The sequence below is a fragment of the Ranitomeya imitator genome, chromosome 2, assembly GCF_032444005.1.
Source record: "Ranitomeya imitator isolate aRanImi1 chromosome 2, aRanImi1.pri, whole genome shotgun sequence".
Lineage (NCBI taxonomy): Eukaryota > Metazoa > Chordata > Amphibia > Anura > Dendrobatidae > Ranitomeya > Ranitomeya imitator.
The window spans coordinates 800,061,619-800,086,540 of record NC_091283.1 but is presented as its reverse complement, the minus strand read 5'-3'; the positions used below and the strand labels follow the sequence as shown (position 1 = coordinate 800,086,540).

The window sequence follows — 24,922 nt, the reverse complement described above, 5'->3', positions numbered from 1 at the left end:
AGAGGTGCAGGTCGGGGAGAGGTGCAGGTCCCAGAGGTGCAGGTCCCAGAGGTGTAGGTCGGGGAGAGGTGCAGGTCCCAGAGGTGCCGGCCGGGGAGAGGTGCAGGTCCCAGAGGTGCCGGCCGGGGAGAGGTGCTGCTGTAACCTGCCGGTGCTCACTGGAACCTTTCAGAGAGAAATCCTAATCCAATTAATCCGTCTGGCAGATTTCCATCCAGGGCTCCTGCAATCCACATAGTGGTGGCCGCAGTGCACACCGTGCGTCCTGGAGCAGCTCTACCTGTCCGCCCATCACCCTGCTCTGACCCTCGGGCTTCACACCCGGCAGTTACCCTGGCTCCTTCCATGCTGCCATGAAATCCATTATCACTACTGATGGCGCAGATAATCGGCCGGTGCTGGTGACTGATGATCAGGTGTTTTCTTGGATCAAACAGGAGCTTAATCCAATTAATTGTAATCTTGTTGCAGGATTCCCTATATAAACACTCACACGTCTCCATGCCATTACAGAGACAGCAGCTGCAGAAGCACAGCTTCGTTTATAAGGTAAAGATGTAGGAGTGCGTTGCTGGTACTTGTAGTACACCAGTTCAACACTTTTAGCTCTTCTGCAGTGATCAATAGCTATGCTATGCTGGCACTTGTAGTCTATCAATACTATACAAATCAATGCCACATTTGTTTATTTCCAGATGTTGAAGCCCAATGCTCCTGTGTTGCTGGTACTTATAGTCCTTCAGAGCCCACACGTGTAAAAAAGTGTGCAATGCAGGAGAGGCTGGTGCTTCTAGTTCTTCAGCAGCAAAAGGCTGGTACTTTTAGTTCTTCAGCACCAGTTGTATACAAAGTGCAGTGCAGAAGAAGCTGGTACTTCTAGTTCTTCAGCACCAGTTGTATACAAAGTAGAGTGCAGGAAAGGCTGTCACTTTTAGTTCTTCAACAGCAGTAGGCTGGTACTTTTACTTTGTCAGCAGCAGTTGCATACAAGGTGCATTGACCAGGAGAGGCTGGTACTTTTAGTTCTTCAGAAGCAATTGTATACACAGTACTATGCAGGAGAGGCTGGTATTTGTAGTTCTTCAGCAGCCCTTGCATATAGAGTACATTATGCAGGAGAGGCTGGCACTTTTAGTTCTTCAGCAGCAGTTGCAATCAAAGTGCATTGTGCAGGAGAGACTGATACTTCTAGTTCTTCAGCCACAATTACATACAAAGTGCATTGTGCAGGAGAGGCTGGTACTTTTAGTTCTTCAGCAGCAGTTGTATACACAGTACTATGCAGGAGAGGCTGGTATTTGTAGTTCTTCAGCAGCCCTTGCATATAGAGCACATTATGCAGGAGAGGCTGGCACTTTTAGTTCTTCAGCAGCAGTTGCAATCAAAGTGCATTGGGCAGGAGAGACTGATACTTCTAGTTCTTCAGCCACAATTACATACAAAGTGCATTGTGCAGGAGAGGCTGGTACTTTTAGTTCTTCAGCAGCAGTTGCATACAAAGTGCATTGGGCAGGAGAGGCTGGTACTTTTAGTTCTTCAGCAGCAGTTGCATACAAAGTGCATTGGGCAGGAGAGGCTGGTATTTGTAGTTCTTCAGCAGCCCTTGCATATAGAGTACATTATGCAGGAGAGGCTGGCACTTTTAGTTCTTCAGCAGCAGTTGCATACAAAGTGCATTGGGCAGGAGAGGCTGGTACTTTCAGTTCTTCAGCCACAATTACATACAAAGTGCATTGGGCAGGAGAGGCTGGTACTTTTAGTTCTTCAGCAGCAGTTGCATACAAAGTGCATTGGACAGGAGAGGCTGGTACTTTTAGTTCTCCAGCAGCAGTTGCATGCATGCCATTTACACAATAGCTTGGCAGATAGTTTATGATTATCTACAGGTGTTGTGGTTCTTGTAGTCCCCCAGCATAGACTTCCCTGTTTTGTATCATGTATATGTGATTATTTGAACCTACCACACACAATGTTACATAATAATCACTTGTCACACGCAGCCTCCTCATGCACTTGCTCCTCCAGAAGCTGAATTTGGTCATTGGTGGATTTTAATGACTTCCATAACTCCTGAGTCTGGCTGAGGGCATCCTGTAACGCTATAGATTTCCAAGGGGCTGGTTCTCCTGGTCCATCCTCCCACATTTAACCCAGGATAGATGAGAAGGGAGTTTGACATTGGAGAGCTCAGGACAAGAGGAGGGACAAGAGCAGATTGCCTGCGATCAGTGCTCAATGAGACACCAGCCAACACTCACACACATTTACACACTCACACACAATCCCACCAGGAGCTCCCAAACCACAAGGTCCACAGCCAGGTCCTCCTCATTAGCTGCAAGGTCTGAGCTGGGCTGCACTCATCAAACACTTCAATCATCTCACACAACAAGAGCTGCCTTCTCATCCAACACAACGTCATTTGCTTCCAGAGAAGAGGAAAAAAAAATATGATCCTCCCAAGAAGCTCCTTTCCCCTCAGTTATTCAGAGTTTGGCTTCAGTTTGCTGAGACCTTCACACTGAGAGGCTCAACCTGACAGCGCAGATCTCCAACATCTCCAGGACGTCCCCTCTGAGGTCCCATCTGCGAGCGGCCACCCTCGAGAAGACTTGGACATTTGTCATCTCATCCCAGTAATTCTTGGAACCAAACTGAGAGTTTCTTCCTTAGTAGCAAGCACTAACTTTATTTTTGGAAGGTTTCTCCTGGACTTTGCAGGATCTTGGACTATTGCTGGTGGCTTTGGAGCTTCGCTGTTTTCTGGGGCTTTCTCTTTTTTTTTTTTTGCTCTTACATGTCCCTGGTGAATCTGCAGTGCCTGCCTCGGCTGTGATCCTTTGCTTTCCCCCTGCATCCTGAACAGGGAGATGGGAGGAGGAATCTGCTGGAGCTCCTAGGACTTAGCAGCAGCACTGCACCTTCTTCTCCCACCACCAGCTGCCTGCATTACCTCTGAGGAGGACAATAACAATCCCAGGGAATATCCTCCTGTATACAGCCACGAGCTCACCATGCTCTACATCACATCAATGCTTGGCTACCTGTGAGTATATACTGGATCCATCTCTTCCATCTCCCCATATATTGCATTAGACACATGTGTCACTTTCCTCCTTCTCTCTGTATTTCCCCAGGTTGATGCACTTGTTTGTCATCTGTTTACAAGCTCAGGTAAGAATCGTTTTATAGTCCTATTTTTATAATGAGTAGCATTTATTTACAACATAGTAACAGTTGATCATAAGGATACATTAATATAAATAGAGTGTTATGTAACAAGTAGCTTTAATCATAATACAATGAGCCAATAATGGAGGGTGATAGCAATGATACAAGAATAATGATACAAACAATGATACAAATGATAATGATACAAACAATAATGATACAAATAATAATGATAAACAATAATGATACAAACAATAATGATACAAATAATAATAATACAAACAATAATACAAACAATAATGATACAAACAATAATGATACAGCAATAGTGATACAAACAATAATGATACAGCAATAATGATACAAACAATAATGATACAGCAATAATGATACAAACAATAATGATACAGCAATAATGATACAGCAATAATGATACAGCAATAATGATACAAACAATAATGATACAGCAATAATGATACAAACAATAATGATACAAACAATAATGATATAAACAATAATGATACAAACAATAATAATACAAACAATAATACAAACAATAATGATACAAACAATAATAATACAAGAATAATGATACAAACAATAATAATACAACAATGGATACATACAATGTTGGGGGGGGGGAGACAGCATAGATTACTAATAAATCAAAATGCAGCACTATACATTAGCTAATAACTCGCCTTCTCAGCCCACGTTAATCCTATTTATTAATAATTGGTTGGCAGCATGTTTCAAGGTCATAGCAAGAACTTCAAATGAAGCGTCCCGGAGATACTTTTCCATCTAGATATTGAATACTTGCATTCCCTATGAAAAGGCCTGACGCCTCAATTAATAGAATTGGGTTTTCCAGTTTTTGTAAGAATAAAGGTGGGCATCACATGGGTGGTGGGGGGGCTTAAGAGCCGTATGCCATTATTCAGCGTATCCCCATGCTGCTGGCAAACAATTCTTAGACATATTGTCCATATTAAGTGCACTTAAGGAGATAGGAAAAAAATCCAGAAAAAAAAAAAAGGATTTGTGAGGTATGGAAGTCAAAATCTTTTGATTTGATATGGGGATTTCACTAAGAGCTCCCTTGTCACCCATACAAGTAAAGCCGAATCTCCCTCACATTAGTTGAGTATACATCTTTATAAATGTCAAAGACAACAGCAATCCCTTCTACTTCCATCGGAGCTTCTTCTTCTTCTTCTTTTTTTCCTCTTTTCCATAGCCAAAGGGAGTATAAATCTCCAGCAGGATGGTTTGTTTAGCAATCTGCCAAATTTGTCACATTAGTCAATGTGGTTTTCTACGCATTATTAAGATAAACACCATGGCTGTCCAGTTTTAGGAAGATGCTACTAATACAGTATATATATATATTATATAGTCCTATACATAAGCAAATATCTATATATATTCCCAATACATGAACTGACACTTGTCCTATATCCACATGCATTATAGATAGATTGATAGATAGATAGATTGATAGATAGATAGATAGATATAGATAGATATCATGCATGTGGATGTTGGACAACTATCAATTAATGTAATCATATCTACTTGTTACATGACATTTATATATATTTCATCTTGTAGCAGAGATGAGCGTCATTTCGAACCATCTGATGTACTAACTTTTACATAGACCTGCTGCGTTTTTGCCTAGAAAGATAAATGACGATTCAGTTCTGCTACATCAGTAATCTATTGACATGATATCCGCTATTTGCAGAGTATTTGTTAGTTTTTATTTATGTTTTTACATAGCTATAGGTCTATAGAAGTCATTACAATGTATCCATACATACATTTAATGTGTTCATGCCCTGCACGCAGAATCGTACACTATAATCTAATATAGAGTGCACTCGGGCATCATCTAGTTGCACTAAGTTATACAATATAATAGCTTGTTTTATGTATTTCCTAAAGGTAACTGTTCAGTCCCCACCTAATTTTACACAGCATGTGAGGGAGCAGAGCCTGGTGACAGATCAGCTGAGCAGAAGGCTCATCAGGACCTACCAGTTATACAGCCGCACCAGTGGGAAGCATGTGCAAGTACTGGACAACAAGAAAATCAATGCAATGGCCGAGGACGGGGATCCACATGGTAAGAACACTTTTTTTTTTTGGTGAGGGGAGGGTGGGTGAGAGGTCCGGCTTTGGGTAAAACTACATGGAAATTATAACAGGACACTTACCATGGCCTATTTGTATTGGTAATTTTTGCATCGAACGTATTCCCAACATATAGTAGTTATGGTTTTCCGAAGAGATTCAAAACATGGGACCCTGGAGAACAATGCGTCACATATAGCACTGCCGCATCAGTAGTATTTTTTATGTGTTTATCCCATCATTGTATTTAATACTGATAATACCACTATTAATAATATCATGACGCTAGAAAACGACCATGGCTCTTCCATGTCATCATCGAAAGATTTCTCCGTTATTGTCAATGAGTTCCCCATAAAGTGTCCGATATCTAAAATTGGTGCTTGACTTAGTAAGAGATCGGATAACTTGCCTATGGGTCGTATACAAATGCTTTTTTGGCCTTGTAGTTTTGTTGTTTGTGATGCAAGAGGGCATTTTCTTTCTCGTCAGTTTTCCATATAGAGAAAGTTAGAGCAAATTGTAGTTATCTCTAGCAATCCATATAATGATGTAATAAAAAGGGTAATAATAGTATAGAATGTATAAATAGAGTTATTTTAAAATAATAATATGGGAGATTACTTGTTTCATATATATTTTTTTGTTTCTAAATATAATATTATAATAATAATATAATATTATTGTAAAGCTTTATGACATATTCATTGGCCTAAAGTATAGAGTCAGGTGTACAGGCCTGTTCCTTTAAGTGGAAAGAGTCAGAGTTAGTTTTAGCTCTCGAAATTTTGTCAATGTGAGTCATAAATATAATGGACAATTAGATCCCATCCTTTGATGTAGGCTTCGCTTTTTCCTATGTTTTTGTTATCCATAAATCTCCGGATTGTAGGAAAAGGTTCGCGCTTTGCAATTATAAAAATCCATACCATTTATAAGACTGAATGGAATAAAGGAATTTGGAGATTCTGTACAGAACATAAGCTTGGCTAAGGATGGAAAAAAGCAGAAATATATATACATATAAATATTTTTAAAATTTATAGACAAATTATCGCCAAGGGGAATAAAATAGTTCTGCAAGGAAAATCCAACACTAGACGAAGTGGACATAGACAGTCTGGTAGAAAAGGGAGGAGGGGGAATAGTCTATATACAGACATTTCCCACAGCAAAATTGATTCATAAAATAAAATGTAATTTAGACAAAAAACAGAACATTTCAATTCAGGGGGAAGATAATTCAAGATGGGGGGCGGGGGCGGAAAACAAGGAAACAAAAAAAAATCTCTATAATAAATATATAGACAAACAGTTAAGAGGGGGTTATGAAGTATGATATAAAACAGAAAAAGAACAAGCATTTTCTCAGATGTAAAGGTTTAAGAAAGTTGTAGTCTGTAAACGTTAAAGAGAGGTTCAAGATTGTTCTATATGAATCTCTAGAGAGACCCCTAATGTCTGGAAGAGCCATTAAAACTCTTCTTACTTTCACCTTTTTTAACATTTCCTGAATACTTTCTCCTCTTCTCAGTGCAGTTTTGGGATCAAATGTGTCTCACTGCATTTTTTCTGCATCTACGTAGCTACTTTCCTTCAAAGTTTCAGCTCGAAACATAATTTTTCTGGGATAAAGCTGTCACTAGAGCAAAGGGATAAAAACGAATATGCTAAGCTTTCCAAAAATACATCTCAAGACCCTTAAAGAAAAAGAAAAAAAAGTTCAATTATTTACAAATCATCCCAAAAGAAAGTAAATGGGGCATTGGTTGTAACTGTATATTCGAGACGTCCTTTTTTTGAGCCAATAGTCATTTGATGTGTTGTGTTTTGCTTTGAAAGTGGCTCAAATCCGGTCAAGCAACATTTTCAAGGGGCATTTACCCCTTCTTTGTATGGGTTTAGTCCAGATAGACCAATTTCCTTTCCTATAGTGGGAGCATGAAATTAGGTGTCAAGCCCTATTTAGTAAAAGAGATTAATGTGAGTAAATTCTGTCTCCAGAGTTGTGGACTACATTGGCGCATTATGGGAAATGGAACTTTTTTTGGAGGATTTACAAATATATAATAAAAAATAAAATCACTGTAGCAATATTATTCGCTGTATATTCATCTATATGGTGTTTTGTTCATTTTTGTCCCATACAGTATAACAATATATAAGACAGATATAGATACAAATCAATATCCTGTACTGGATCTCTAATTGATTTTCCTCCCTGCTCCTTACTAAAGAAAACTGTCTTCATCCTACCTGTCTATCCTTACTCGAATGAATGAAGCCTCGCATAGCAAGAGGCATTTTTTTAATTATATTTTATGCTGTTTAATGGCAGCGTTTCAATTTTTGATTATTTTTTTCAGTCTACACATACTTACCTTAAAGTAGGAGTAGTAAGAAAAAAAGAAACAACTAAATAAAATAATAGAATCTACAGACAGTTCTTGATTCACTGTGTGGGTAGATACAAATGTTAAAGCGATCACGGCTCGACCATTCATTGGGGGATTTTATTTTTTTATTATTTTTCTGTAGAGGGGAAGTTGCAGAATTAAAATGATATAAAGCATACAATTCGAGATAGTTTTAGTCTCGTAATTGCTCGCGCAGTTGGATATTATTTTTAGGCCATAGCATCAAAGACGGCAGTAGGAGCATGTAATATCTATGAACAGAGAGACTTTTTCTTTTTCTGCTTTTTTTTTTTCTCTACTGCATCGACCCGAAATTTGCATAGTCAGTCTGAACCACAATCAATGTCTGGAAGTAAATCAATATGGCTCTTCGCGCAAGGGTTAGGCAAATTAAAGGCCATTTTCTATCCTATGGTTCTCAAACTCATTGTACTGTATACATTAAACCAGGAAAAAACGTGGAAAAAGATTATTTGATGGATTAATAAATATACATGTATGAACAAATATGTTTGAAACTGGAAGTACTCTTGTAGGCGATGAGTCCTCCACTATGATTGACGTTGGCTTAGATGGAAGATTTTACCGCCTATGATTTTCACTTGACCTTTCAATAAATGACAGCCAACAACTGTAGCAGATATATATGACTTTATGATAGGCATAGAAGGTGAGATTCCATATGATCAGAAGGTCAATATATGCCTAATTATAATATTTAGTTAATTGTCTTGTATTCTGTAAAACAATGGGAGTTTCTCCTCCTTGCACTGCAACGCAATTCTCAATGTCTACGTCTTCACCTATAGCAGGTGGGGATTTTTTGTAATTCCGCCCCATTGACACTGTAAAAGTAAATTAACTTGTTATTTCTTTTCTTTGTCCTTTCAGCCAAATTGATTGTGGAAACAGACACGTTCGGAAGCAGAGTCCGCATAAAAGGAGCCGAGACAGGTTTTTATATCTGCATGAACAAGAAGGGGAAGTTGGTTGGCAAGGTGAGTCAGATTTCACACCGCCACAAAATGTTGTCATATTCCCCCCGCTGAGCTGAAAGGACTTGGAAATTAATTTAAACATAAAAGGAGGCCATCGGGGGCGAATATTGCAGTCAAGAGGCACAGAGGAGGCGCTGATTAAAAAGACAGGGGGAAAATGCACGGTAGTAAGATCGTGAATGCAATTTTTGATCAAAAGGCGCAAGAGAATTGGGAAAAGGAAAAGAGTAACAAAGATGAGATAAAAGAGTCAAAAGGAATAAAAGCTGAAAGGAGAAAAAAGGGGTGTTTCAAATTCCATATATCTTATTTAACAAATAGCCAAATTGCTTTGCTATTATGTACAATTACATGCTACAAGTATTTGGAATGTTAAGACACAAAGTTCAGGCTGCCTCATCACTAAGCCCTGAAATCTTCACATTAGTCATGGTTGTTCTTTAACACCCAGAAACCGTTCCGAGGGGTCCTTTTAAAACTTCACTTTCAAGCCATTATTGGTTCTAAAGATGTCTGCTACAATGAGGATTTTCATTCCTCGTATTCACTGTTATTATGTGGGGTGAGGGGACCCGGCCTGATCAAAGTTAATACGCCTACTGCCTGCGCATACCTGCTTTAGAAATGTTTTTCCCAACCTTTATCCACTTCACTAACTGACAATGACTTCCTGGCAGTTACAGTGTTACACGGCCGCGACCTCATATGAACAGCCTGTATGTCATTAACCACCCATCCTCGCCCTGCTCCTTGGGTCTTGAGGCTTATTGAAAAATATTTGCTTTGAGACGATCAATTCATGGTTCAAAATAAGAACACTTCTGTCTTCTCCAGAAAACAACCAAAATCGCTTCATGTACAGAATTGCCAAAACTTGGCTTCTGATTGGCCGCCTCACTGTCATGTGACGTCATTAGCGGTTAGAGGCGATCAGACCCTAGGGACTTTAAAGAGAGTCTAGCACCTCCAAAGTTAAAATTAAGTTACTTATATACTTAGCCCCTATAAAAAGCATACCGGTAATAAAGCTTTTACTACTTTAGGTTTGCATAAAAACTTTTTATTATATATGCAAATGAGGGAACTTTGGTGCAGCCTTGGGGTGGCAAAGTGCTCAGTGGACTTCTCTGCCCCCTGAATTAGCATCCTCTACACCTCCCCAGCAGCACCTCCCCAGCAGTGCTTGCTTGCCCAAATCAGTTTATTGTCTTAAGACCCGAGCACACATTGTGTGAATTGAATCCGCAGCCCTGCATGGTCACACCAACACTGGAGGAGCACAGCGAGGGCGCTCATACGCTGTGCCAGTGCGGGTGCTCTCTGATCCCTCTCTCCTGTCTGCAGTGGTCGCTCGCTGCACCGAGGATCACACTATAGTGGGCACACGCTGCAGGTTGGAAAAAGGAATAAGAGCATTATAACACTGACACTGTGTCTTTATAAATAATTATAATCTTTATTTTTATATAGCGCTAACATATTCTGCAGCGCTTTACAGTTTTGCACACATTATCATCACTGTCTCCGATGGGGCTCACAATCTAGAATCCCTATCAGTATGTCTTTGGAATGTGGGAGGAAACCGGAGGTAACCCACGCAAACACTGAGAGAACATACAAACTCTTTCCAGATGTTGTCCTGGGTGGGATTAGAACCCAGGACCCCAGAGCTGCAAGGTTGCAGTGCTAACCACTGTGCCACCGTGCTGCCCAAGTGTCTTTGTGCACTTTCTGGGCTCCTGCAGTGTTAGTGTGGGTGCGCAGGGACAGGAATTTTGCTTCATGCAGCGCTCAATCTGAGTAAGCAAGAGCAGCATCTAAGTGGAGGTGTGGAAGATACTAATTGAGGAGACGGAACGCTGCAATTAACCATTGGGGACACCAAAGGGACACTGAGTATTCCAATTTTGCATATGTAATAAAACTTTTTTTAATGTAAAAGTAAAGAAGTGAAATTATGTTTTTTTTTGGGGGGGAAGGGCTAAGTATCCAATATGACTGTATAAGTGGTTTAATTTTAGTTTTGGTGGTGACCCCTAAAATAAAAATCCATGGTAACTTGTGTTACTATGTCAGTGAGAAAAATGGCAAAAATGTAACCCCATAATCTTTATAAATGTATAGTCCCCGATTAAATTATAGATATGTCATTGAAGTAAGAATACGTGTAGATAAAATGCATTAATCGGGTAAGAACAATAAAGCCGGTAGGACTGACCATGGTACAGATGACAATAGCCATAATGGGCATCATCTGGCCCATTCATTGCTGTACAAGAGTCTTGGCTTAATTATTTTTAAAAACACCAGCAATATATAGGAATTATGTAATGGACCTGTAACATAAAGTTTTATTCTTGTAGAAAAAGAATAGATAAAAATCAAGGGCACCGATATTATCGCAGTTAATACCATCCAACACAGTAGAAAAAGTAACATTGCAGTACATTAAAGATTGATCGTCCCTAATCAATTCTGTGATCTAATTCTCTTTGCTGTGAGTCATACGCTAAGTCAGTCAGCCATAAAATATGTCATGTCTAATTAGAGGACAAATAGTATATAAAATAAATATATACGTGCTTTGTGTGACACTAAGGGTTACAAATTAGGGAAGCGCAAGTCGAGGCTGATGAAAAACAGTCTCAAGCCTTGTACATTGGTTTATTCCTATTTTCGATTTTGCATATTTTTTTTTTACCGGATAGGTATATTGTAGGTATATTATATTTATCATGTTTTTTCTTTCTTATTTTTTTTAAGACAAATGGAAGAGGAAAAGATTGCGTCTTTACCGAAATTGTCTTGGAAAATAACTACACAGCACTGCAAAATGCCAAGTACGAAGGGTGGTATATGGCCTTCACTCGTAGAGGACGTCCTAGAAAAGGATCCAAAACAAGACAACACCAACGAGAAGTTCATTTTATGAAGAGGATGCCAAAGGGCCACCACACCACCGAAGCTCATAGACGTTTTGAATTTATTAATTACCCTTTTAATCGGAGAAGTAAAAGGACTCGATACTCAAGATCTCGGTAGGAACTGGATCAAGGTCCATTCCCAATTCTACGGACTTTAAATATAGACTACTCTATTCTAATATAAAGTTAAAAAAAAGAAAAAAAGGACACCTGAACTAGTTGTTTTATATATAAATATACATATATATATTTTTTGTTTTTACAGATGATTTATTTTTTTATTCTTACAAGACTTTTTTTAAGAAAAAAAGAAAAAAAAAGAAAATGGACTTATAAATAAAGTGGGCTCTTCCTATAGATCTTAGAATTTTTTTAAATACTTAGAAAAGATATTTTAGAGGAGGACAAACCTGGGACCAAAAGTGCTACTTACTGATGAAAACACTTAACCAAAAACTCAAGACTGACAAATAAGAACAGGTGTAAGAAGACCATTATGGAATAATTGATTTTAACATATGTTTTCTTGACTATCCATAAGAGCTGCTTTTTTTTTTTACCTACTTCTTTTTGTGATCCACTTTTGATACTTTTGTCGTGAATTCTGCAAACGAGGACAAACCGTATTCGCGCTTGACATACAGAAAGTGAAAACCTCAAGACTTGCAACTAAATGTTGGTAAAACGGAAACGCATCCCAGAGGTAGAGATCAGTTGTAAAAAAAAAATAGTGATAAAAGTAATAATGTTATTATTTTTGGAAACACTGTACAAATGTCAGTTTTCTGGCAAATACCTTTATCCTTTTTTTTTGAGGATATGTGTAAATATTAATATTAATGATGAAATATTTATTTAAATGTGTATTAAAATTTGTACTAGTAATTTGTGCTGACGTGTTTCCTTTTTATCTCTGATTTTCCATTCTAATAGTCGACTGAAAAGGAATTAATTTTAGGATCAAACTGCAGATAGAATAAAAATTTGTAACGATGCTTTAAAAAAATATATTAATAATTTTAAACACTTTTTTAACGAGATGGATCAATTAACACATTATTTAAAATTTTGGTTAAAATAGTTTGGAAACAATAAACTGATCATGACCATCAATGATCACCTGTCATCTGTGAGCAGCACCACCACTGGTGAAATTAAGTATTACACTGTTCTCATTGAAATTAGTAGACTGGCTGTGTGATACTTGAATCTGTTGGGTTTTCCAAAAAAAACAAAAAAAAATAAGTACACTCTTTGTAGATCCTCCCTTGTACTCCTCCACTAGCTAATATATGAGAGTCCTAAACAAAAGGGTTGTTGGTTTACAAAGCTTTAAAGGGGTATTCCCATCTCCAAGATCCCATCCCTATGTGTAGTTAGTGTAGTATTAATAATAATATTAACAAATACCTCCAATTAGCAATGCAGCACAGTTCTTCTGTTTAGCTATGTTTCTTACCCCATGTGCAGGGCATTGCAAGAGCTTAGAAATCCATGGTTACGACTACTAACAACTAACTGTCACTATATTAGTGATCGTAACCATGGATATCTAAGCTACTGCAATGTCCTGCACATGGGGTAAGCGACATAGCTAATCAGGAGAACTATACTACATTTTTAATTGGAGGAATTTGCTAATATTAATATTATTACACCTAATACATATTGGATAGGATTTTGGAGATGAGAATACCCATTTAAATATTTAATATAAATTGTGTTATCTCTATTAAATGTTCTGCTAGGTTATATATAGATAACCCCTTTATATGTGATGTTATATTGTACCCCGTTATTGGATGCGGTAATGACAATCTACTAATTCTAGGGAGAAAATCTTACTTAATAGTCAATGATGTAAAATGAGAAAGCACGTAGTGTACGTCTGACTTGTGAGAAGTTTATATTTGGTTACTTTCTTAGCATCCTAGAATAGCTTTTGAAATTTCAGCCTGATTTATTGGCTTGTGCGCTGGTTATTTTAGCTTAGACTAAGGTGACGTGATTCTCCAGTTCAGTTGGTCTGACGCTGCAGAATGATAATGTGCTGCTTGAATAGAAATACTTTACCTGCTGAGAATTCTCCGAAAATGCAAAATTTTATTGTTAGCAAGAGTGACAGAAATTTCCTAAAATTGATTTGAATAAACAAAATACTATTTATGCTTTGGTATTTTTTTTTATATTCTTAAAGGGAACCTGTCATGCAAAATAACGCTGTTAACCTGCAGATATCAGCCCGTTGTTGGGAGGAAATTACTTTATTCCCACAGCAGCATTCAGTTTCCAGTGATAGGAGTGGCAGCGGCACGGTTACAGTGACCTCTGTGTGTATAGAAAGCGGAGGCTGTAACCGCGATCCTGGCACTGACTGACAGCAGCTCTACATTACACAGAATGGTGACTGAAAGCACGCCGCGGCACCACCCTTATGTCTGGAGGAATAAAGTTCATTTCCAGTCTGCAGCGGGGCTCTCAGTGCTGGCGCTGTACAATGTCTGAAGGCCATTAACCTGCAGATTAACCCCATATTTACATGAACGGTTCCCTATAACGCTTTAATGGTGATTTTATTCAAGTGGAATTGAATTTTACTCAAATTTTACAAAAAACTGTATTCTCCAGAAGGTGGCTTTTTTTTGTAATTTGCTTTATTTGATTTCAGCAACAGGGCGGCTGACTGGCCACCATTTTTCGATACCATAGAAGGTTGACAAAAGGTTAAAAAAAATCAGTATTCATCTCACCACTCGTCTTTCCAGTCACGTTGACTTTTCACTCTCCCTTGCACCGTCTTCAGCAAATCTTTTTTATGCAGCGTGCTGTATCTTAATGCAAAGCCAGGACCTTTGGCTGCAACTAGGTCCAGGACTAGTCATGCATTCGAGGCCTACACTTACGGCTGCAACTTCACCTGGGGCATCTCGATTCATGTGCATTGTAAGGTTGTGGTACATGTTGTAGCGTCACGATGACGCTATGACCTTACACAACACGCATGTGCAGAGACATCCTGGGCCAAATTGCAGCCGAAAGTCCAGGCCATGAGTGTGTGACTAGGCCCGGAATGTTTCTGGGCAGGTGCGCTGTAAGATCACGATGTCACCGTGACCTTACAACACCCACTGTAGACCAGGTCTTCCAGCCGCAACTAGGCCCGGCACAACCTTGCACATCTAGGCTAGTGGCAGATGGAAGTCTGGCCTAGCGTGAAGATGCAGTGTGCGGAGGTGGTAAGAGATGTGTCGATTAGATGGAGGAAAGCAAGAAGTAGAGGTGAGCAGTGAGATATTATTTTCTTTTTTCTAGATCTTACATTTACTATGCCAAGGGATCTCCCCAGACCCCAATGCATATCATGGTGCGTTCAATCTGCAGAGAATAAATTTGCTGTAAATTGAATTTTCCAGTAAAGTCAGCACAATATGGGGAATCTTAATCTTGTTAGATCCATTCATCTCTACGTAAAGGTTAGTCCAGTTTAAATACAATGATGACCCGAGTCTTGGATTCTCTGAAAATAACTAAATCTGCCATATTCGCCTTCTGTGGCCCCCAGCACTGGCAGCTCTGTGGTCTGCGACGGCCCTGCAAGTGATAACGGCATTGGCAGCAGCTGTCAGTTGATTTGAACTGTGCAATCAGATGTTTCTATTTACAAACTAAAGTATTATAATGTGATAATGCATCATTAAGTAGAATAACCCAAAACGTTGTGCTGAGTAAGTTAGAGAAAAATATAAGTGTAGGACCTTGTTGATATCTAAGGCCGGTTTCACACGTCCAGATATTTCTGGTACCAGAAAAAACGGTACCGGAGATATCCGTGTGTCCGTTTGTTGTGAATGTAATACTTGTGGCCACTGGGGAACAGCGCTTACTATAGCGCTTCTTCCCCGATGCTGATGCTTGTCACACAGAGGACATCAATGTGTGTTTTCCGTGTTCACATGTGCGGGACATTTTGCCGTCCGTGCTGACGTAAAAAAACAGACATGTCTACGTGTGGGGCACATGGACACACGGTCCGTGGAAACACAATAATGTGCACAGACCCATTCATTTGATGTGAAAACTGTCACCACACATACCAGAGACACGGACGTGTGAAAGAGGCCTTAGGGAGACCTGTTTGACCGTTTAAAGGTGTTATCTGCTACTGGGACAACCCCTTCTCAATCCCTATGTTCCTCCTTGTAAAATAACAACACATACTCACCAACGGTGTCAGAGCTAGCTCCATTGGGGATTGCATTGTTATTTCACGCGATCCTTGAAGCCAATCAGCGCAGGCTTCATTGTCCCCATCTTCGGACAAATCACATGCATCCAGAAGAAGTGAAAGTTGCTGCAAAGGGTTTCAGAAGAGGTTGTCAGAGTAGTGGACAAATCCTTTAAGTTTTCCCTTCATCTTCATCATTACAGATAAATTTGGACGTTTCTATGACTTCTTTAAGTGCTGGCGCTGAAAGTGGTATAAGGCCACCAATATCACCAAAGTCATAAAAGAGAGGAATATGTTAGTTCCCAAAATATAGAGTTTTTAAGATTACAAAAAAGTCCTAAACAAGCAACATTTACGTGATTCACTAGTCAAAGTAGCTATATGGAAAGACTACCTGTAAAATCTATAAATCTCTCCTTCACCTAAATACAAAGGCATTACACACTCTTTGACATATTTGCTACCTGTATCTTCAGGTGTAAAAACAATTTGTTGCTCCCTAAAAGCTAATTTTTTAAACCTCAAGGGTCTTAAGGGACAGAGGTGCCAATTTATTGGGTGAATCGAAATCCACCAAGTAATTGCAAAGAGAAACTTATTTTTACTAACATTTTTTCCGACATGCATTTTACTAGAGTTGAAGCACTTTTATGTTTTCTTCCCATACACATTGGAAACATTTTGGCCAAAAGAGCAATGAAGAAGAGGACACGTAAAGTAATGTAGGAATGAGTCCATCATCAACATATTCGAGCATGTGCAAACAAGCTGGTGGACAAAGAGAGCAGGATGAGAGCGGGGTTGCCAACCTAGTTTTTTCTTTATTCTGTACAGCTTATCCAAAAATCATAGACGGCCAACGTTTGCTATAGACACATAGGAAAGCCATAATGAATCATAAATATCATAAGCAATACATGGCTCAGATACTACAATGAATGCATTGGCAGCATTAACTTTAAAATCATAAAAATAACACAAATAAGTATACAATCTTACAAAGCTTAAATAAAAAAATCTCTGATGCGTGAATTGTTTTTTTTACAGACAGTGGAAAAAGTCTCTTATACTTACTGTAAAAAAAATTATCGGTAGTTTGCCAACCTTGTGGGTAATTATGAATACAATTCTTTTTATGATCATAAATTGTGATTTATAGGGTTATTCGCAATTGGCCAAGTTATCAAACATTGATTTGAAATATCCATACACTGCCCAAACTTTTGGAAATCACACGGATCCATTGAAAAAGAAAAATGGGTCTATTCAGACATTTGTTAAAATGACGGATCCGAGAATGAAATCCATGAAACCCAAAGCATGGCCAATTTTGAGGACCTGAATAAGACATGTTAAATGTGCTGTCTGATAAAAAAAAATTGGACAGCCATTCTTCAGCCCTCACTTCACATAGATTTGTGAATCAGGTTTGCCAAGTGTTCAGAAATTCCAGGACAGATGGCAGAAACTGGACACTTTTTTGCCCTGTCCGTAAAAGGAAATTTAAGACATCCATGATTATTTTTGAAGCTAAAGAAACTTCTACAGATTATTTTGACTGTAATTATCATCATTTTACAGTTTACAGTGAACACAGCCAATGACTCCATATTAGAATTATGGACTGCAGACTTGAATCCCTTAGAATCATAACGATTTATTATCATTTTCCAATGTGTTTGTAAAAGATATTGAATTTGTTGATAAGCTGTCCAGAAAAAAAAGGTCAACTTGGTAATCATAATGTCAATGCATCATTTTAAGTTTCATTGATCCTCGGAAGAGGGCTCTGAAATGCGTTGTGTGAATGCCGCACCTGCATGCCACTGCTCCTTTCTTTGTCTATGGAGATGCGGGAGATAACTAGGTTACTGCACTCTCATAGACAATGTATGGAGCAATAGTGCCAATGGATGGCCATCGCTTACATTTCAGAGCCCTGTTCTTGGTAAACGTTCCAGCAGCAGGACCCCCAGCAATCAGTAAATATTATGTGGATTGATGAAAACCTGCCCAGCTTGTAATAACCCTTTAAGGTTGGAAGGAGCACACATTTCCCCTGTGTATCCTGTGCAAATCCACCAGTAGTGATTATTACAATTCCTCCAATCCATTACCAAAATGTTATATCACTTCTAGTTCCCGTTGGGCTCATGGAGTGAAGAAGAAAATGCAAACAGATGTTGAGTAGAGTTGATCAAATTTGTTCGGATTCGGTTCCAAATACGATCGGCAGCGAATATTGTTTTTGCAATATTCATCGAACACAGCCGAACGTCATTAGAATCAATGGGAGTAGAAATTACCGAATATGTTCGGAACCAATCAACAAACACACATTCGGCAGGAATAGGATACAAGTATGGCACGAATATGGCAAATTCAAATTTGGCGAATGAATCCAAACAAATTCACTCAACTCTATAGTTGATCACCTCGAATCTAGACTCAATTCTGCAAGGTGTTCAGCGCTATACCCTATAATATGATGGAGGTATCTTCACAACGCAAGATGCATTTTTTTTAAATTCACCCACTTTGGAAAACCCTGTTGACCTATCTCTTAAATCATAACCACCATGGGAAGAACCACAGATCCATAATCTACCATTCATTAATTTCTTGTGGTTTTGGCCACCAACACTTTAAACCAAATTAAAGCATATCATTACCAAGCTGCTGAACACACAGGGATGAAACGAATTGCATTTTTTTATAAAACTCAAACAAATCAGTGGCCTGTAAAAAATTAATGGGTTCGCAGAGTCTCGTTGCAGCCATACGCACAGCGGCTACATGTTGGAATTTGCAATAAGCGAAAAAAAAGGTCTTGCACATTTTGCCAGTAAAGTATGAATATTTTTATGAAAAGATTTAAATAGCATACAAAGATTAATGTGACACTTTTTCTTTTTGGTCCACACATTAAAAGTAAGGCTGAGCCGATTGTGGCATGGAAGTGGGCCAAATAATGATCTAGAGGAAAACACACAACCTTAATGTAAGGAACAGAGCTCATTACTTGGCCTCAAAACCCATATTTATATTTTGAGAGTGCAGCAGAATACCAGATCATTTTTCATTTTTTTTATTGGAAATAAAGCTTAATGTGTAAGATACAAGATGAAGGCACACAGGTGCTATAGCGAATGTATTTTATAGATGGCAAGACATTTTTCTTACTATTCTTTAAAAAGAGCAAAAGAACTCGAAGAGCTGAGAATGCCAAAAAGAAGACAAACAGACTCTGATATTATCTGGTACCTATTTAGGCAAAGATTGAATGACTGCGGACCACTCTTAGCTGTTTAATAAACTTTGCCAGGTTTAGTCTTATCTCAGCGGTCCCGCACCGTTGCTTCGAAGAAAAAAATATTACCTGCTTCCTGAAATTTTTAAGATTTTTTTTTTAGACTTTGACCTAATAAACTGGACAATTTTTTTTAGTTCTTAGTTTCCAGGCACATGATCCCTGAAAATGCGGTGTTTTATTTTTACTTTGGAATACAATTATAGGTATTTGGACTTGTCTCAGAACATGGAAGAAGTTTGTCTAAAAAAAGAAATTGTCTACTGGTTTCCAAGATGTGTAAAATCAAATAAAATTGTTAAAAGACATTAGTTTTTTTTTTTTTTTTTTTAAATGTTCACTTTAACCCCTTTCTGCCATCAGACGTACTATTGCGTCCATGGGGGGTGGGCCCTACTTCCCAAGGACGCAATAGTACGTCATATGCGATCGGCAGGGCTCACGGGGGGAGCGGCGCCGATCGCGGCCGGGTGTCAGCTGCCTATCGCAGCTGACATCCGGCACTATGTGCCAGGAGCGGTCACGGACCGCCCCCGGCACATTAACCCCCGGCACACCGCGATCAAAGATGATCGCGATGTGCCGGCGGTGCAGGGAAGCACCGCGCAGGGAGGGGGGCTCCCTGCGGGCTTCCCTGAGACCCCCGCAGCAACGCGATGTGATCGCGTTGCTGCGAGGGTCTTGCCGCCCTCCCTCCCTGCTCCAGGTCCCGGATCCAAGATGGCCGCGGATCCGGGTCCTGCAGGGAGGGAGGTGGCTTCACAGAGCCTGCTCAGAGCAGGCACTGTGAAGCCTGCACTGCTGCATGTCAGATCAGTGATCTGACAGAGTGCTGTGCAAACTGTCAGATCACTGATCTGTGATGTCCCCCCCTGGGACAAAGTAAAAAAGTAAAAAAAAAATTTTCCAAATGTGTAAAAAAAATTAAAAAAAAATATTCCTAAATAATGAAAAAAAAAAAAAAATATTCCCATAAATACATTTCTTCATCTAAATAAAAAAAAAAAAAAACAATAAAAGTACACATATTTAGTATCGCCGCGTCCGTATCGACTCGCCCTATAAAACTGGCACACTAGTTAACCCCTTCAGTAAACACCGTAAGAAAAAAAAAAAAAAAAACGAGGCAAAAAACGACGCTTTATTATCATACCGCCGAACAAAAAGTGGAATAACACGTGATCAAAAAGACAGATATAAACAACCATGGTACCGCTGAAAGCGTCATCTTGTCCCGCAAAAAACGAGCCACCATACAGCATCATCAGCAAAAAAATGAAAAAGTTATAGTCCTGAGAATAAAGCGATGCCAAAATAATTATTTTTTCTATAAAATAGTTTTTATCGTATAAAAGCGCCAAAACATAAAAAAATGATATAAATGAGATGTCGCTGTAATCGTACTGACCCGAAGAATAAAACTGCTTTATCAATTTTACCAAACGCGGAACGGTATAAACGCCTCCCCCAAAAGAAATTCATGAATAGCTGGTTTTTGGTCATTCTGTCTCACAAAAATCGGAATAAAAAGCGATCAAAAAATGTCACGTGCCCGAAAATGTTACCAATAAAAACGTCAACTCGTCGCGTAAAAAACAAGACCTCACATGACTGTGTGGACCAAAATATGGAAAAATTATAGCTCTCAAAATGTGGTAACGCAAAAAATATTTTTTGCAATAAAAAGCGTCTTTCAGTGTGTGACGGCTGCCAATCATAAAAATCCGCTAAAAAACCCGCTATAAAAGTAAATCAAACCCCCCTTCATCACCCCCTTAGTTAGGGAAAAATAAAAAAATGTATTTATTTCCATTTTCCCATTAGGGCTAGGGTTAGGGCTAGGGTTAGGGCTAGGGTTAGGGCTAGTGTTAGGGTTAGGGCTAGGGTTAGGGCTAGGGTTAGGGCTAGGGCTAGGGTTAGGGCTAGGGTTAGGGCTAGGGTTAGGGTTAGGGCTAGGGTTAGGGTTAGGGCTAGGGTTAGGGCTAGGGTTAGGGTTAGGGCTAGGGTTAGGGCTAGGGTTAGGGCTAGGGTTAGGGCTAGGGTTAGGGCTAGGGCTAGGGTTAGGGTTGGGGCTAGGGTTAGGGCTAGGGTTAGGGCTAGGGTTAGGGCTACAGTTAGGGTTGGGGCTAAAGTTACAGTTAGGGTTTAGATTACATTTACAGTTGGGAATAGGGTTGGGATTAGGGTTAGGGGTGTGTCAGGGTTAGAGGTGTGGTTAGGGTTACCGTTGGAATTAGGGTTAGGGGAGTGTTTGGATTAGGGTTTCAGTTATAATTGGGGGGTTTCCACTGTTTAGGCACATCAGGGGCTCTCCAAAAGCGACATGGCGTCCGATCTCAATTCCAGCCAATTCTGCGTTGAAAAAGTAAAACAGTGCTTCTTTCCTTCCGAGCTCACCCGTGTGCCCAAACAGGGGTTTACCCCAACATATGGGGTATCAGCGTACTCAGGACAAATAGGACAACAACTGTTGGGGTCCAATTTCTCCTGTTACCCTTGGGAAAATACAAAACTGGGGGCTAAAAAATAATTTTTGTGGGAAAAAAATTTTGTTTTATTTTTACGGCTCTCCATTATAAACCTCTGTGAAGCCCTTGGTGGGTCAAAGCGCTCACCACACATCTAGATAAGTTCCTTAGGGGGTCTACTTTCCAAAATGGTGTCACTTGTGGGGGGTTTCTACTGTTTAGGTACATTAGGGGCTCTGCAAACGCAATGTGACGCCTGCAGACCATTCCATCTAAGTCTGCATTCAAATGGCACTCCTTCCCTTCCGAGCCCTCCCATGCGCCCAAACAGTGGTTTCCCCCCACATATGGGGTATCAGCGCACTCAGGACAAATTGGACAACACATTTTTGGGTCCAATTTCTCCTGTTACCCTCGGGAAAATACAAAACTGGGGGCTAAAAAATAATTTTTGTGGGAAAAAAATTTTGTTTTATTTTTACGGCTCTCCATTATAAACCTCTGTGAAGCCCTTGGTGGGTCAAAGCGCTCACCACACATCTAGATAAGTTCCTTAGGGGGTCTACTTTCCAAAATGGTGTCACTTGTGGGGGGTTTCTACTGTTTAGGTACATTAGGGGCTCTGCAAACGCAATGTGACGCCTGCAGACCATTCCATCTAAGTCTGCATTCAAATGGCACTCCTTCCCTTCCGAGCCCTCCCATGCGCCCAAACAGTGGTTTCCCCCCACATATGGGGTATCAGCGCACTCAGGACAAATTGGACAACACATTTTTGGGTCCAATTTCTCCTGTTACCCTCGGGAAAATACAAAACTGGGGGCTAAAAAATAATTTTTGTGGGAAAAAATTTTTGTTTTATTTTTACGGCTCTCCATTATAAACCTCTGTGAAGCCCTTGGTGGGTCAAAGCGCTCACCACACATCTAGATAAGTTCCTTAGGGGGTCTACTTTCCAAAATGGTGTCACTTGTGAGTGGTTTCTACTATTTAGGTACATTAGGGGCTCTGCAAACGCAACATGGCGTCTCATCTCAATTCCTGTCAATTTTGCATTGAAAAGTCAAACGGCGCTCCTTCCTTTCCGAGCTCTCCCATCCGCCCAAACAGTGGTTTACCCCCACATATGGGGTATCAGCGCACTCAGGACAAATTGTACAACAACTATTGGGGTCCAATTTCTTCTCTTACCCTTGGAAAAATAAAAAATTGGGGGCGAAAAGATAATTTTTGTGAAAAAATATGATTTTTTTATTTTTACGGTTCTGCATTATAAACTTCTGTGAAGCACTGGGTGGGTCAAAGTGCTCACCACACCTCTAGATAAGTTCCTTAGGGGGTCTACTTTCCAAAATGGTGTCACTTGTGGGGGGTTTCAATGTTTAGGCACATCAGTGGCTTTCCAAACGCAACATGGCATCCCATCTCAATTCCTGTCAATTTTGCATTGAAAAGTCAAACGGCGCTCCTTCCCTTCCGAGCTCTCCCATCCGCCCAAACAGTGGTTTACCCCCACATATGGGATATCAGCTTACTCAGGACAAATTGTACAACAACTATTGGGGTCCAATTTCTTCTCTTACCCTTGGAAAAATAAAAAATTGGGGGCGAAAAGATAATTTGTGTGAAAAAATATGATTTTTTATTTTTACGGTTCTACATTATAAACTTCTGTGAAGCACTTGGTGGGTGAAAGAGCTCACCACACCTCTATATAAGTTCCTTAGGGGGTCTACTTTCCAAAATGGTGTCACTTGTGGGGGGTTTCAATGTTTAGGCACATCAGGGGCTCTCCAAACGAAACATGGTGTCCCATCTCAATTCCTGTCAATTTTGCATTGAAAAGTCAAATGGCGCTCCTTCGCTTCCGAGCTGTGCCATGCGCCCAAACAGTGGTTTACCCCCACATGTGGGGTATTGGCGTACTCAGGACAAATTGTACAACAATGATTGCGGTCCATTTTCTCCTGTTACCCTTGGTAAAATAAAACAAATTGGAGCTGAATTAAATTTTTTGTGAAAAAAAGTTAAATGTTCATTTTTATTTAAACATTCAAAAAATTCCTGTGAAGCACCAGAAGGGTTAATAAACTTCTTGAATGTGGTTTTAAGCACCTTGAGGGGTGTAGTTTTTAGAATGGTGTCACACTTGGGTATTTTCTATCATATAGACCCCTCAAAATGACTTCAAATGAGATGTGGTCCCTAAAAAAAAATGGTGTTGTAGAAATGAGAAATTGCTGGTCAACTTTTCACCCTTATAACTCCCTAACAAAAAAAAATTTTGGTTCCAAAATTGTGCTGATGTAAAGTAGACATGTGGGAAATGTTACTTATTAAGTATTTTGTGTGACATATATCTGTGATTTAATTGCATAAAAATTCAAAGTTGGAAAATTGCGAAATTTTCATAATTTTCGCCAAATTTCCGTTTTTTTCACAAATAAACGCAGGTACTATCAAAGAATTTTTACCATTGTCATGAAGTACAATATGTCACGAGAAAACAATGTCAGATTCACTGGGATCCGTTGAAGCGTTCCAGAGTTATAACCTCATAAAGGGACAGTGGTCAGAATTGTAAAAATTGGCCCGGTCATTAACGTGCAAACCACCCTTGGGGGTAAAGGGGTTAAAAAAATAAAGTCTATATTTTTAGACTTTTTTTTAATGTACTTTTTAATATTTTTTTAATTTGATTTATACATTTTAATTTTATGTATATTTGATATTATTGCTTTGATTTGCCAAGAGATAGGATGGGATTTGAAAGTACAGTAAATCAGGACATGTTTCTAGCCATGGACAGCATTTAGCTTAAGTGCTATAGGTGAAACTCGGATAGATAAAAACCTAGGGTAGTGACATTTCCTCTACACTCTGCAGTAATATAGTCCGCTAAGACTATGGAAAGGCATTTTATAACACTAGGGGGCAGTTTCATCACTTTTACACCAGAAAAATGGCATAAAAGCTTTGAAATAATTTTGAAATTTGGTGATGTCTGGCGTTTTTGTTTGAATTAGCTCCGTCAAAATGGGCAGAGATAGGGAGAAGCAAGGACAGGGTATGACCATTCCAGTAGACTAAATCCATCATGCCGCTGCAAAGAGACGTTAAATTAATTAAGTGATGTGCTCTTCCTAATGAATTTGGTCTAAGGGGTAAAAATTTCTTCTTGTGAAGAGTGTCAAATTGGCATAAGTAGACTTGTAAGGCCGTGCAGTGTTTCTCTGGGAAAAAATATTTAAATATGCAAATAGTCTC

At 39.4% G+C, this 24,922-nt stretch overlaps 1 protein-coding gene across 2 annotated transcripts; it reads left to right on the top strand.

Annotated features, from left to right (window-relative positions):
* Window positions 1–2,174: 2,174 nt before the first annotated feature.
* On the top strand, window positions 2,175–11,949 carry FGF8 (fibroblast growth factor 8). 2 transcript variants are annotated; one of them, XM_069753758.1, is made up of 5 exons: window positions 2,175–3,046; window positions 3,138–3,174; window positions 5,122–5,302; window positions 8,619–8,725; window positions 11,489–11,949. In XM_069753758.1, the coding sequence occupies exons 1-5, from the start codon at window positions 3,015–3,017 to the stop codon at window positions 11,765–11,767; spliced, it is 636 nt and encodes a 211-aa protein (XP_069609859.1). In that variant the 5' UTR covers window positions 2,175–3,014; the 3' UTR covers window positions 11,768–11,949. The 2 variants fall into 2 exon arrangements, with proteins under 2 accessions (XP_069609859.1, XP_069609860.1); XM_069753759.1 differs by having other exon boundaries at window positions 2,867–3,046; window positions 5,155–5,302; window positions 11,489–11,908.
* Window positions 11,950–24,922: the final 12,973 nt, after the last annotated feature.